This window comes from Pogona vitticeps, chromosome 5, assembly GCF_051106095.1.
Source record: "Pogona vitticeps strain Pit_001003342236 chromosome 5, PviZW2.1, whole genome shotgun sequence".
Lineage (NCBI taxonomy): Eukaryota > Metazoa > Chordata > Lepidosauria > Squamata > Agamidae > Pogona > Pogona vitticeps.
Window position 1 is genome coordinate 156,734,888 of NC_135787.1, and position 15,600 is coordinate 156,750,487.

General features: G+C 41.1%; 1 protein-coding gene across 1 annotated transcript; it reads left to right on the forward strand.

Moving 5' to 3' along the window:
* Nucleotides 1–59: 59 nt before the first annotated feature.
* AMDHD1 (amidohydrolase domain containing 1) lies at nt 60–13,926 on the forward strand. The gene is made up of 9 exons (XM_020815535.3): nt 60–240; nt 1,124–1,230; nt 4,146–4,210; nt 4,966–5,243; nt 6,042–6,267; nt 10,174–10,298; nt 11,054–11,147; nt 12,576–12,736; nt 13,561–13,926. Exons 1-9 carry the CDS (start codon nt 104–106, stop codon nt 13,664–13,666), a joined length of 1,299 nt encoding a protein of 432 aa, XP_020671194.3. The 5' UTR covers nt 60–103; the 3' UTR covers nt 13,667–13,926.
* Nucleotides 13,927–15,600: the final 1,674 nt, after the last annotated feature.

The window sequence follows — 15,600 nt, forward strand, 5'->3', positions numbered from 1 at the left end:
CGCCGCCGCCGCCGCCGCCGCCCCCCACGCCGCCCCGCCTGCCCCGCGAGGCTGCCCCCGCCGGCCTGTCCCCCCTCCTGGTGCTTCGGATGAGAGGGAAGCCATGGCGGGCGAGTACAGGCTCCTGCTCGAAGGCGCCCAGCAGCTGGTGCCGGTCTGCACCCGGGGCGAGAAATACCTGCTGGAGGCTGGCATGCAGCGCTTGCCCGTGCTCGAAAATGCCAGCGTGGTGATTGGCAAGTAAGGGCGTCTCACGGCCCGAGTGTGTGTGTGTCTGTGTGTGTCTGTGTGTCTGTGTGTGTCTTTGCTCCTTCTGTGGTTCGCTTCCCGTGCAGAGCAAACTGTTCTCCGCAGCCATCGAAAGGGGTTCTTTTCCTTCTAAGTGGGCTGGTGCTCATCAAAGGGGTGGGGTGGGGGCGCTGTAAGTTTCGATTAACTTTCTTATTAGCAGTGAATTACATGGAAGTTACATTTCCCCCGTTATATTTGTATCAGAGAAAGTGTCCAGGTAGGAGTTGCAGCCAGCCTTCCTGAGAGGGGGACCTAGTGAAATTAAGGGAGAGGCGTGTAGTGTAGAGCAGTGGTCCCCAACTTAGGGCCTCCAGATGTTCTTGTGTTTCAACTCCCAGAAATCCTGGCCAGCAGAGGTGGTGGTGAAGGCTTAGGGGAGTTGTAGTCCATCTGGAGGCCCAAGGTTGGGGACCACTGGTGTAGAGGATACAGTGCCCAACTTGGGCTCCAGAGGCTTGGGTCACAGAAGCTCACTGTGGGGTGGCAACGGCCAACCTTTTCTCCACTATCCCACCTTCCTTGAAACTCTCTTAGAATTGCCAGAAGTGATTTGACAACACATCACAACTAAAATCTGTAGGGCTTAAGTGAGTTGCCTTATTGATTTCCATGTGACCAAGCCTCAATTCATTCCAATGCATTTCATCTTTTCCCCCCCACACTAATGACTCAAATAACACTAATGACTCAAATCAGTTCTTTAAGAGGAGATTGGCTTAAATATGTTGCTTCAGTAAAGAAGAAGAAAATGTTCAGGATTAGAGTGGAAAAGGTAATTCTGTGAATCTCCATGGACTGAAATTTACACAAGGATTTGTTCACTTGCTTCCAGAGATGGCTATATAAAGGCAGTTGGGGATGTAAGCACCATTCGCAAGCAATTTTCAGGAGCGTCTTTTGAAAAAATAATTGATTGTTCAGGAAAGTGCATCTTACCAGGTTGGTATCTCTTTCAGAATCTATTGAATCAAGCAGAAAGATGCAGCAGTTCTTCAGTCCTTTGTTAGACAAAGATATTTGGGATTACATGCCCTTGCAATGAACATTTGCGTTTTTTTTTCCTGGGCTAATTTATGTGTATAGCTATGAGATGGGTGAGCACTGATGGCTGGAGAGATACATCAGTTGAGTTGGATATTTTGTGACCATATTTTGTGACCGTCACTTAACATTGTGTCACATGCCTGTACTGATCCAATTAGGCCCCAGTCTGCTTTGTAGTATGGATAGTGCCTTATGAGGAAAAGGAGAAAGAGTTGGGTATGTTTAGCCTGACGAGGAGATAATGGACGGGAGAGATAGTTACTGCTCTTCCTGCAGTTAAAGGGCTGTCATATAAAGAAGAGAGACTGAAACTGGTAGACAAGAAACTAGTGGTGGAAACTTCAGGGAAACTAGTTCTGATTAACCTGCATGAGAAGTACCTTACTCTTTGGCAATGGAGCAGGCCATCTTAGGAGAAGATGGGTTTTCTATCACCAAACGTATTTAATCACAGGATGGATGGCAGTTGCTGAAGTATGCTGTGGTTTCATTCCACACGGCAGATTCTAATTATGTGTTATTTATTTTACTCGCCACATTTATATCTTGCTTTCCCTCACTGAGAAGGGACGTGGTGGTGCTGTGAGCTAAACTGCAGAAGCCTCTGTGCTGCAGGGTCAGAAGACCAGCAGTCGGAAGATCTAATCCACGCGATGGAGTGAGTTCCCGTCACTTTATCCCAGCTCCTCGCCAACCTAGCAGTTCGAAAGCATGCAAATGCGAGTAGATAAATAGGTACCACCTCGGTGGGAAGGTAAAACGGTGTTCCCTAGTTATGCTGACCACGTGGCAATGGAAACTTTCTTTGGACAAGCGCCAGCTCTATGGCTTGAAAACGGGATGAGCACCGCCCCCTAGAGTCGAACATGACTGGACTAAAAATGTCAAGGGGAACCTTTACCTTTTCCCTCACTGAACTTGAGATGGCTCCTCTCTTTCCTGCTCCGTTCTTATGATAACCTTGGGAGATAGATGAGGCTCAGTGAGTGTGACTGGACAAAGTCACTCAGTAAGTTTCATGTCTCAAAGGGGACTAGAACCCTGACCAGCAGGCAAATAGTTCACATCATCGCAGTCCCAGCACTTTCTTGGTGATCTTTGGCCAAACATTCTCTTTCACCCTCACTTACCTCACAAAATGGTGAAGTTAAAGGAGAGAAGAGAAAGTGTCCTCCCCTGACCAACTTTGTGGAACAGTGAGCATCTAAATGCAATATATATTTATATAAAGCAGTGGTAGGCAAATTTCCCCATGTTGAACTGCAACTGCCAGCATTCCTTACCATTGGCTGTGTTGGCTGGGCCTGATGGGAGCTGTAGTCCAACATCACCTGAAGGGCTGCATGTTCCCCACTCTTGATTAGAAAAATTTAACCTCATTTTTAACATTCCCAAAATGACTATTGTACACTCAGCAAAACTAAGATACAAATCCCTGTCCTTATTAATTCAAAGATGCCCCCCCCAAAAAAACCCACCCTCTGAAAAATTAAGCATGGAGAAAAGCAGAAGTGAAGAAAACGCACCTACTAACTTGTGTAGTTCATGGCCTGGGATATGTGCATGGGGGATTGCCTAACCGCAAAATTGTGATCTCCTTCTGCTAACTGTTTATGAGCCAGGTAACTTCTAATTGTACTAGGCAGATAAAATGTTAACTTATTTCAAGGGTAGGAGAAATTTGGACCTCCAGATGTTTCTGATGACCATTTTCACATTTCCTTACTAATTGCCATGATGGGTACAGATTGATAGGCATTGTAGGCCCCAAAATTTGGAAGGTTAGAGATTCTCCAATTCTGCGCCATCTAGAAGGGATCAAATTTGAATGCCAGTGAAGTCTGGGAAAGGACATACAGAGACTTGTTCTGCATTGTTCTAGTCTTGTATTGTGTTTCCATTAGTGGTCAAGAGGGATGGTTTATGTAACAAATAAATGAATGAGTGAGTAAGCAGGCAAATAACCCACAGGAAGCAAATACCTCATTGCCCTCTCCCAGAAATTCACACAAATAAGCAAAATTTTTGAAAATGGGGCTAAATCCAATGCTAGTCCTACCTAGAAAAGAGCCAATTGGAACCAGTGGGATTTAGGTTAATGGTAACTAACAAGTGAGGGACGTGGTGGCGCTGTGGGCTAAACCGCAGAAGCCTGTGCTGCAGGGTCAGAAGATCCGGCAGTCGTAAGATCGAATCCACGCAACGGAATGAGCACCCGTCGCTTGTCCCAGCTCCCGCCAACCTAGCGGTTCGAAAGCATGCAAATGCGAGTAGATAAATAGGGACCACCTCGGTGGGAAGGTAAACAGGTGGGAAGGTAAACAGCGTTCCGTGTCTAAATCACACTGGCCATGTGACCACGGAAAGATTGTCTTCGGACAAACGCTGGCTCTATGGCTTGAAGAGCGAGATGAGCGCCGCCCCCTAGAGTCGGACACGACTGGACAAAAATTGTCAAGGGGAACCTTTACCTTTTTTAACTAACAAGTTCCATTCATTTCAGTGAGTCTTTTAATACTTATAGGTATGTTTTGTCTTTGTAACAAAAGTAAGGCTGAATCCAATTAAATAGTACACTGGTATTAATGCAATGGTGTAACTTGAAACAGGGAATAGCTACTAATGTGTAGGTCTCTGACTAAATTTCTGGTCATGTATCAGTGGTGTAGCTTGGCACAATTAGTGACTATTCACCACCGTACAGTTCATAATGTTCTGTCTGCTTTTTTGGGGGTGTGTGTGTCTGCTGAATAAGATTAAAATATCCATGTTGTGCATTATTTTGTTTGCATCTTTGTCTTCTAAATTAGGTCTGGTAGATGCTCACACACACCCAGTATGGGCTGGTGACAGAGTCCATGAATTTGCAATGAAGGTAAATTTGTATAATTAGAGAATAGTTGGGATATTTTGTTTTTTCATTTATATATCTTCTTCTGTAGTTTTTGAAAAGTCTCTTCTCCTGAAAAAGCAGGTATTGTAGTACTGTAAATCACGCAACCAATCAACCAATCAATGATTCAATAAATCAGTAATAAATATTAAATAAATACTGTGCTGCTATTCTTTTCCATGAAGTGGTCTGAGAAAGGTGGGTCTTGGTCCTACCTGGGTCCTGTTGTTGGCGCACATATACACAGCTGTGATCTAGACCAGCCATTCTCAATGAGAAGTCACAGGGCCCACCTGGCACATTTGGGGAACCCTGGCAAATCTGCAGGGGGGCACAGACTGGAAACAATTCTTTGCACACCACTTTGAAAGGTTTGTTATGTGACTTATACAATCCTGACTTGGCCTATATTTCTTTCATATCGTGTTTATGGCTGTGGCCAAAAATAAAAAGGAAAAAAAAAGATTGAGAATAGTTGATCTAGACCCATGTTTACCTCATAAATAGGAAATGGAAAAAGCAGTTTTATGTAACATTATTTTTAGAAGCAATTGGGGGGGGTGTCATTATAAAAAGGGACAGATTGAACTCTGCACTCCAGTCCCTTTTCTGAAAGAAATCACTCTTTCTCAAGGCACTTTATAGGAGACAGGAGAAAGCTGGGACTTTGTCGCAGGCTGCTGCTGTGCAGTATTTCCCCCAAAATTACATGTTTAACAGATCATTCTGCTTTTAAGTTGGCAGGTGCCTCCTATATGGAAATTCATGAAGCAGGAGGGGGAATACATTTTACTGTGGAGCACACTCGGAAAGCTGGAGAAGAGGAGCTCTTTCAAAGTTTGAAACAGCGGCTGCTGCGAATGCTTAGGGCAGGCACCACTTTGGTGGAATGCAAAAGTGGATACGGTTTAAACCTTGAAGCAGAAATCAAGATGCTCAGAGTAATTGAGCGAGCCAGGCAGGAGTTGGACATTGGTATTTCCTCCACTTACTGTGGAGCCCATTCTGTTCCAAAGTAATATAACTTTCTGTCTTCTTATTTTAAGCACTGCGATCTTTATAATATAACTTTTCTTAAATTTTTATGTGAATGTTTTTGGACTTCTGACTAAACTATTCCATATGATATTTACAGAAGGAAAACAGAGCTTGGTAATACTTTTTGGGACTGTGAATTCCCTGAATCCACCGGTAAACATGACCATATAGGCTGAGGGGATATCGAAGCAACAGCACAAAAAAGGGGGGATTTCTCAAGATCTGCCAACAGGGAAAGCCTATTTGTTATTTCTCGTTGTTTGCTATTTGCTATTTATCGCTGGCTTGAGAGGAGCAGGGAGCCAATGGGCTTATGGGCATACATTGCTTTGAATCCAATTGCTATTAACTTACACACACCACATTCATGGAGACAACCCCTCTTTTTATCACTGAGGTGAGAATCCTGCTGATATTTGCATAAAGCTAATTGATCAAGTGCTGGGGCACATTCCTGTTTTGCAGTTGGGAATGTCACCATGTACATGTCACCTGGCATCACCTCTATTAGCCACAATTAGCTACCCCAAATTACATAAATATCAATAGGATTCTGGTCTGAGTACAGGTATTTAAACTGGTCTATATAGCCAAGGCAAAACTCTCTTTTAATAGTTTAGGTGCTTTTCACTAGTATTGATCTGGGTTTTATTGCATACTAGAACTTGGAAGTCAGGATAAATATAAATATAACAAACAAATAAAATATATAGACAAACATGAAAAGTTCAGTAGGATTAATTTTGTCCTTTTGTTACATTTTCTATTTTAACAGGGGCAAAAATGCCACTGAAGCGGCTGATGACATTATAAACTTTCATCTTCCTAAACTGAAAGAACTTGACCTAAATGGTGAAATACATATTGACAATATAGATGTCTTCTGTGAGAAGGGTGTCTTTGATCTGAATTCTACCAAAAGAATTCTTCAGATGGGGAAAGATATTGGTTTACAAATTAACTTCCATGGGGATGAACTGCATCCAATGAAAAGTGCAGAGGTATTTCTTTGTTACAAGAAGAACCAGTGACACCTTTCCGGTTGAATTCTTCTTTGGGGAAAATAATACTTGGGTAAATTTACCATGCTGGATAGTACAATAGTATACTTCTGCATTAAATTGCAAGAAGATGTAACAGACAGTGCATGAGTTCAGTGAATTAGAAAGCAGGACTTTTCTGACCTTTGCTCATTGCTTTCTGTGTTCCATTCAAACATTGACTTTGCTTATCTTTTGCTTGTGATGGAAAATAAGAAGATGGACATAAAGGAATAACAGGTAAGTTTGGCCTTGGAGGTCAAAACAAAGCAGGGCAAAGGCTAATTGAGTTTTGTCAAGAGAACAAGCTCGTCATCACAAACACTCTTTTCCAACAACACGAGGCGACTCTACACATGGACATCACCAGATGGGCAATACTGAAATCAGATTGATTAAGTTTTCTCCAGCCAAAGAAGGAGAAGCTCTTTCTTTTCCAGAAAAACAAGACCTGGAGCTGACTGTGGCTCTGGTCATCAGCTTCTTATAGCAAAACTCAAGCTTAAACTGAAGAGAGTAGGAAAAACCACAGGGCTAGTCAGGTATAATCCAAACCAAATCCCTGATGAATACATAGTGGAAGTGAAGAACAGATTTAAAGAATTAGGGGACAGAGTGCCTGAAGAAGTATGGATGGAGGCTCGTAACATTGTACAGGAGGCAGCAACAAAAACCCTCCCAAAGAAAAGGAAATGCAAGAAAGCAAAGGGGCTGTCCAACATGGCTGTCTTACAAATAGCAGAGAAGAGAAGGGAAACAAAATGCAAGGGAGATAGGGAAAGCGACAGAAAATTGAATGCAGACTTCCAAAGAATAGCAAGGAGAGACAAGAGGGCCTTCTTAAACGAACAATGCAAAGAAATAGAGGAAAATAATAGAAAAGGAAAAATCAGAGATCTGTTCAGGAAAATTGGAGATATTAAAGGAACATTTTGTGCAAAGATGGACATGATAAAGGACAAAAATGGGAGGGATGTAACAGAAGCAGAAGACATCAAGAAGAGGTGGCAAGAATACACAGAGAAATTACAGTGGTGCCTCACTTAATGATTATCTTGTTAAACGACAAAACTGCTTTACGATGAAGTTTTTGCGATTGCTATTGCGATCGCAAAATAATGTTCCTATGAGGAACCGATTTTTGCTAGACAATGATTTTAAAACAGCTGATCCGTGGCTCTAAAATGGCCACCCACTGTGCAAAATGGCTCCCCGCTGTGCTTTAGGATGGATTCTTCGCTTTACAGGCACCGGAAAATGGCCGCCCTATGGAGGATTTTTGCAAAACAAGCAGGTATTTCGCCCATTGGAATGCATTGGACTGGTTTTCAATGCATTTCAATGGGTTTTTTTAATTTCACTTGACGAAGATTCCGCTTAACAGTGATTTGAATGGAACGAATTATCCTCGTCAAGTGAGGCACCACTGTATACCAGAAAGATTTGGATGTCCCGGACAACCCAGATAGTGTGGTTGCTGACCTTGAGCCAAACATCCTGGAGAGTGAAGTCAAGTGGGTCTTAGAAAGCTTGGCTAAAAACAAGGCCAGTGGAGGCGATGGCATTCCAGTTGAACTATTTAAAATCTTGAAAGATGATGCTGTTAAGGTGCTACATTCAATATGCCAGCAAGTTTGGAAAACTCAACAGTGGCCAGAGGACTGGAAAAGATCAGTCTACATCCCAATCCCAAAGAAGGGCAGTGCCAAAGAATGCTCCAACTACCGTACAGTTGCACTCATTTCACACGCTAGCAAGGTTATGCTCAACATCCTACAAGGTAGGCTTCAGCAGTATGTGGACCGAGAACTCCCAGAAGGACAAGCTGGATTTTGAAGGAGCAGAGGAACTAGAGACCAAATTGCTAACATGTGCTGGATTATGGAGAAAGCCAGAGAGTTCCAGAAAAGCATCTACTTCAGCTTCATTGACTATGTAAAAGCCTTTGACTATGTGGACCCCAGCAAACTATGGCAAGTCCTTAAAGAAATGGGAGTGCCTGACCACCTTATCTATCTCCTGAGAAACCTATATGTGGGACAGGAAGCAACAGTTAGAACTAGATATGGAACAACTGATTGGTTCAACATTGGGAAAGGAGTACGACAAGGCTGTATATTGTCCCCCAGCTTGTTTAACTTAAATGCAGACTACATCGTACGAAAGGCTGGACTGGATGAATCCCAAACCGGAATTAAGATTGCCGGAAGAAATATCCGCAACCTCAGATATTCAGATGATACCACTCTGATGGCAGAAAGTGAGGAGGAATTAAAGAACCTTGTAATGAGGGTGAAAGAGGAGAGCGCAAAAATGATCTGAAGCGTGACATAAAAAAACGAAGATCATGGCCACTGGTCCCATCACCTCCTGGCAAATAGAAGGGGAAGATATGGAGCCAGTGACAGATTTTACTTTCTTGTCCTCCATGATCACTGCAGATGATGGCAGCAGCCACAAAATTAAAAGACACCTGCTTCTGGGGAGGAAAGTGATGACATACCTCGACAGCATCTTCAAAAGCAGAGACATCACCTAGCCAACAAAAGTACGCATAGTCAAAGCTATGGTTTTTCCTGTAGTGATGTATGGAAGTGAGAGCTGGACTATAAAGAAAGCTGACCACCAAAGAATTGATGCTTTTGAATTGTGGTGCTGGAGGAGGCTCTTGAGAGTACCCTGGACTGCAAGGAAAACAAACCTATCCATTTTGAAGGAAATTTACCCTGAGTGCTCAATGGAAGGACAGATCCTGAAGCTGAGGCTCCAATACTTTGGCCATCTCACGAGAAGACTCGACTCCCTGGAAATGACCATGATGTTGGGAAAGTGTGAAAGCAGGAGGAGAAGGGGACGACAGAGGACGAGATGGTTGGACAGTGTCATCAAAGCTACCAACATGAATTTGACCCAACTCTGGGGAGCAGTGGAAGACAGGAGGGCCTGGCGTGCTCTGGTCCATGGGGTTACAAAGAGTTGGACACGACCAAATGACTAAACAACAACAACAGAACTATCCTTCAGACATCCCAAATATTCAGTAAATGAGTTCAGATGTTATGGTCATTGTTATTGAAGACAAATTGCTTGAAAAGCAAGGTGGAGATTGAAGATGCTGTAGAGAAAAGGGTGACAAGGTATCACTTTACAGTGTTTCCTCTCTCTGTTGACAATAACCTGGCTGGACCGTATGAACATCTGGCCACATATAATGTAGACTATTTCCTGCTTGCCCTATACCTAAATTTTATAGAGAGAGAATCCAGGAGTCCAGACAGTTCTTTTTATCCTATCACAGTCTATTGAATTCCTTTATAGATCTTTTGCTCATTATGTTCCCTGTTTTATCTTCTAGGATTTTTGCTTTCAAGCTGACTGACACCGCCCACCCCCACCCTGCTTCCCTTTGAGCTACATAGGGCACCAGGAACACAGATGCAAATATTGAGGGGGAAATCCAAGTGCAATAGAATAAAATTCTGTGTCCCTCACTGCTCTGATTGGTCAACAGTAAAGCAGTCGTATGATTGGCTGGCAGCATTCCTAGTGTGTTTTTAAAAAGGCTGTGAAGCAACCTGTGTTCATTTCCAACAATGCATCTCATCTTTTTGTGTGTGAGTGAGGCATAGAAAAACCAGCACTTCCTCATGGAATTTCACAGATGTTATCTCAGGGTACAGGGTGTGTGATCTGGATGGTGAAATATGTAGCAGTATCTCTTGTCTATACCCCAGTGGGAAGAGTGATAAGCTCTGTCCAGTGAGCTCCTGGTTTTAGGGATCCAATTTATTATCCAATTTCAAATTTCACTTCCTTTGGTGCCTCTTTATTACTTACATTTCATACTTTGCCTTGCCATCTCTTTAGCTTGGAGCTGAGCTAGGAGCACAAGCTGTTAGTCACCTAGAAGAAATTAGTCATGAAGGCATTTCTGCAATGGCCCAGGCAAAGTGTGCAGCTATCCTGTTGCCAACCACTGCCTACATACTGAGGTAATTGCAGTTCTAATATGTATTAGTTTATATTGTTTGTGTCTATAATTCACAGCAAGGTAGATATCGTATATTTGGGAACATTTTGCATTATGTTTACAGGTATATATGCTGCTCCTCTACCACGTTGTTGAAATTCAGCTGGATTGTATGAACTTTGGTACTGCATAGTGCCATTTCATTACATTCAAGTGAAACTTAATTGGTTTCCTGAATTGGCTAATTTGAATTGATCGTATCTTTTCTGGTTTCTCATATATCAGAATTTTTTGGTTGCAAAATAAGAACCTGTAACAGCAATCGTATATATATATGATATAATATACACGTATCTGGGAGGAAACCAGATTGGACGTAACAGAATTTATGTCTGAGTACATTGTACTATGAAGCCATTTTTAAAAAGCTATTTTCTAGTCCTGATTGTTCCTAAAGAAAATGTTAAAGTTAAATGAGTAGAACATACATGTTATGTAGAACATGCAGGAATTCTATAACTATTACAATATAAAAAATAAAATAGAATTTTAATATTAGAAAATGAAGACCTTTTTTCCATTTCAATTTTATATTTATATTCATTTTTATATAAAGTTTTAATATTACAAAAGGAAGATCTTTTTTTCACATTTTATTTTTCTGTAATAGTCTAATATTTAAGAAAGATAAACTACAGAGGTTGTATTGATTAGAAAAGGAAGACCTTATTATGATTCAGTTTAAATGGTAATATCTGGTCTTTTTTTCCTTTTTAGACTGAAACAGCCTCAGGCTAGAAAAATGTTAAAAGAAGGAGTGATTCTTGCTCTTGGTAGTGACTTTAACCCTAATGCTTACTGTTGTTCAATGGTAAGACATTTCCTCAGTGACTATTATTAGACATGAAAGCTAAAATCCAGTAGCATAACTTATATCGTTTAAGGTTGATGATGTCATCAGCAGGGATAGTTTTTCAGAAATGAAACATTTCTGACTCCCTATCTCAAATGTATTAAGGTTCTATTAAGATTCCATTATTGAGGAAAAACCATTAGGGCCACGGGGGGGAATCTTTAATCTTTAATTGTGGCGGCAAGATTCCCCCCCCCCATCCTGTGGCCTCCAACAGCTTCCCCACAATAAAAGGAATTCCAAGGAAGCCTTCGGATTTTTAGAGGGGGAAATCAGAAATTCTTAATTTTGGTAAGCTCTCCATGACTGATGACATCATCAGACTTATGCAGTTTAAGTTATACTGCTGGGTTTCAGCCAGTATATCTATTCATTTATGTAAGTTCTGTCAAGCTTGTAATTTTTGTCATTTTGATTCTTTGGAAACATATAAAGAGTCCATTTAATTTTCTATACTAGCAGACCACATGAATTCAGTTATGTACTATATTGAATCCCACATATGAACACTTATGGTTGAAAAGTAATTGCTTCTAGAGATCTGCATGAACCTCAGTTAAAGACTCGTGCTGGTTCACTGGTGCCGCACCACAGGTGTCGCACATTCCTCACCGCCCTGGGTGAGCTCACCCACTTAGCAGCCGGCGTGCATTGCGTTTCTCGTGCTCTTTGCACGATCATTCAGTCACTGTAGGAGCATGGAATTCCCTTCTCTGCCTTCTCCAGCACCTGCCTACTCAAAGGCAGTGCTGCAGGAATCCCTGACCTAGAATCATAAATCATAGAAAAGTGATGTTGGAAGGGGCCTACAAGACCATCAAGTCCAAGCCCCTGCTCAATGCAGGAATACAATCAAACCATATCTGCCCTGTCTCCTCATCTCAGTGGGCAGCTGCTGGAGGAGGTGGATAAGGAAGTCCATGTTCCTGATGTGACTGGATGATTGTACAAAGTGCAGGAGAAAAGCAGCATGCACTAGCTGGTCAGTGGGGGAGCCGGCCAGGGGGCTGGAGAAAACGGGCATGCCGGGCCAACAAACCAGCATGAACCTCTGAACGAAGGTTCATGCCCATCTCTAATTGCCTCCTGCTTAGAACAGGATGTTGCCTTCTGATGTCTGAATGTAGCCCAGATAAACACTTGCTGTTCTTTAAGACCTAGTTACACAGAGAGGGGAAACATTTTTTAAAGATGCTTTTAATGACTCCTAAAAAGGCTGTAGGCTTCTGGAAGTTAGAAAACCATTTCCCGCTTTTGAAACCAAATTTTATCACCATAAGCTTGAAGGCTTTGTAAGGCTCAACAGTTTAGAAGAGATGACTGATAGCATGTTGGTTTCACTCAACTGTATAGTAAATTCAGATCCTACTTTCCTGCTTTCATTAGCTCATGGTAATGCATCTGGCCTGTGTAAACATGAAAATGTCCATGAAAGAAGCTTTAGCTGCTGCCACCATTAATGCAGCTTATGCTCTTGGGAAATCACACACACATGGTTCCATAGAAGCTGGCAAGCAAGGAGATCTGGTTATCATTAACTCACCTAGGTAAGTATGTAAAGCCCTAGCCAATGCTCGTTTGAATAAGAAATTAGTGTATTATGCATAAAACAAATAAAGGAGATTTTGGACTCCACCATCTTAGTTTGTTCTTGCTGCCTCAGTCCAATCACAGTATTCATTTGTATGTTTACTCATTTCAGAATATTTTGCCCAAAACTGAAATGAGGGAAATGCCAATTCTTGGTTCTGGGCCCAAAGGTCCTTTTAACGGAGCAGACACGATGTACACATTTTTGCAGCCTCTTGTAAGCCATGACAGCTAAAACCTTTAGAAAATCAGGAAACTAATCAGGAAATGTTCCTCTAACACCATGGACCAAATTTCATAAACAAAGGTCATTGTGAATTAACAAAACAAAACTGACAAAACAGAAATAAAATGGCATTGGGTGACAGGGTTTGATTAACTCTTCCTTAGTTGTTTTGCTAGAATAACACTTGTTTTTAAAATGTTATGTTGCAGAACATAATGCTACATCTAATTTTAAAATCATCTTGTCTAATTTGTATAATATGCAGCTGTGCTGAAAGCTGAGGTGATAAAAAGCAGAGCTTCATATTTCTGGATGACAACATGCAGGTCATGTATAGCCTTCCCATGGGCATATTGTCAGTGTCAGAGACTCTGTCTGCATTATGCATGATGTTCCTGGTTGTGCAGTTTGGCTCTTTACTTCAGTGCAAAAAAAGACTTTTAAAAAAAGTATTTTATTTATTTATTTATTTATTTATTTGATTTATACCCCGCCTATCTGGCCTAATAGACCACTCTAGGCAGCTTATGATATACTTTTCAAAAATCTTTTCAGATGGGAACATGTGATCTATCAATTTGGTGGCCATCAAGAGCTGATTGAGTATGTAATCGTTAAAGGAAAGGTTGTCTATAAAAACAACAGGATTCTGGATTATTAAGGCATTCCTGGAAGACCAAATACAGCAACTGCTAGAATCCCCAAAGCACAAATGGATGAAGCAGAAATCCATGATCCAGGGAATATCAGTCATACAAGAACTACACATTATATCACATCACCCTCACTTACTGTGGATAAAATACCAAATTTCACGGGTTTTAATTCTCCTTCTGGTGTTTTTGCATGAGGAATAGCAAACCATATGTTAACTTTAGACATCTTTCTGATATTTTAAAATAAACTTGCATGTGTATAAAATGTGGCTTTGTTTATTAATGAAGGTGGTGGCCTCCATCCTCTTATATAAAGATTCCTAAAATATATCCTTGCAGTGATTCTTCACATATTTGAGAATTTTTTTCCAACTCAGTAACAATTATTCATCAGTAACAACTGCACTGCGTAAGACAGAACACAGTGCCAAGATTCAGAGATGTTAGGTTTTGAGCTTCTGTTTTCAGTTTCTTTTAAATAGCAGTCCTCAACCCACTATTTACTGAGAGGACTTTTCAGAACAGGTTGTAATCTGGCATTTTTGCAGGATGGCAGGATCTGTTTTTAAAAAACTTTCCTAAATATATTGGCTTTTGTCAGGTCCCCCGGCACTAGAAAACAGAACCCTTAGGCTTGAGTGTTGTTTGGCAGTTGGAAATCATTGGTTAAAGATAGTGTAGTTACCCATAATTAATTTTAAAAATTAGAGCAGTATGAAACTAAATTCTAAACACAATGTGATAAGTGGAAATTATGCTAATTTTTGGTTTAATGAATAACATTTTAGTTATTTTAAAGGGAATTTTGGGAGGTATTTTCTAGGGTAGCTTCATTCTTCTTCAGTTGTGTTAGCAGAGCAAAGAGAAGCTATGTTAACTTATTCAGCTTCTGCAAAGTATAATAGTTAGCAGATTATGCTTCCGCCTTTGGAAGTAAATCCAATGCACATTTCTTATTCTAAGAAAATAAGAAAGCTAGTGTTCCTTAGTTTTAGTTGACTAAGCTGGGGATGTAGGGAACAATGGCTCTTCTCTCACTTCTGGAAACCAAAGTTGAGGATATCCTAAAAGATAGGCTAGGTGGGCTCTCCTCCTTCTCTCCCCATGCAAAGACGTGTGTCTCCTTCGGTGTAAGGTGAGCCGAGCCTGGGCACCTCCAAGAATTTGACTTCTTCCTCGACTTTTAACCCATCATTCCAGCTGCTTGTTCTAGGCTCACTCTGCAGCTTCCTATAGCTGGTAACACCCAGCCTCTTGAATGGCATTCTTCATGCTGGAGTTGCTCCATTATTTAGGAAAAAAATATGCCATTCTAAGGGGGGGGGAGGTAAATACAACTGTGTGAATCTGGCACAAAGAGTGGTTGTCTCAGAATTAATGTTGGTGGGACACTCAACCTATCTTAAATGGTGGGAGTTCCTAATTTTTAATCAAATTATTTTTGTGGTGTTTTTGTGAATATATCTATAGAACTATGTGTATTTATATATGAATGTATAGGCACTTTGTTATGGAACAACATTCAGTTACTTCTGGCCAGCAGTTAATGAGTTGCTGCTGTGACTGTTAATAGTGAATGGACTGAATGTTATACCGTTTGCTTTCCACATGTGTAATTAAGCAACAGGGTATCAGCCATGGGATTTCAGATGTATACATAAAAACACAAGGCTTAAGTTTTCTGCCCTATTGCTGCTGGTTTTGTTTACAAAAGTTCATTTCATGCTATTATTGTATTGTGGTCTGTACAGTTGCAGCCAGCACACACATTCAGAAGCTATACAGGGTTATATACTAGGAAAGAGATTAAGATAGGATTCAGAGATTATTCTAGGATAAAAAGAAAAAGACAAGCATGGATTCATAAAAGGTAACAGATCTCCTCTGCAGGGGAGAACTTTCGGACTTCCTTATTTGATCATTGTCAACATACGTTGTA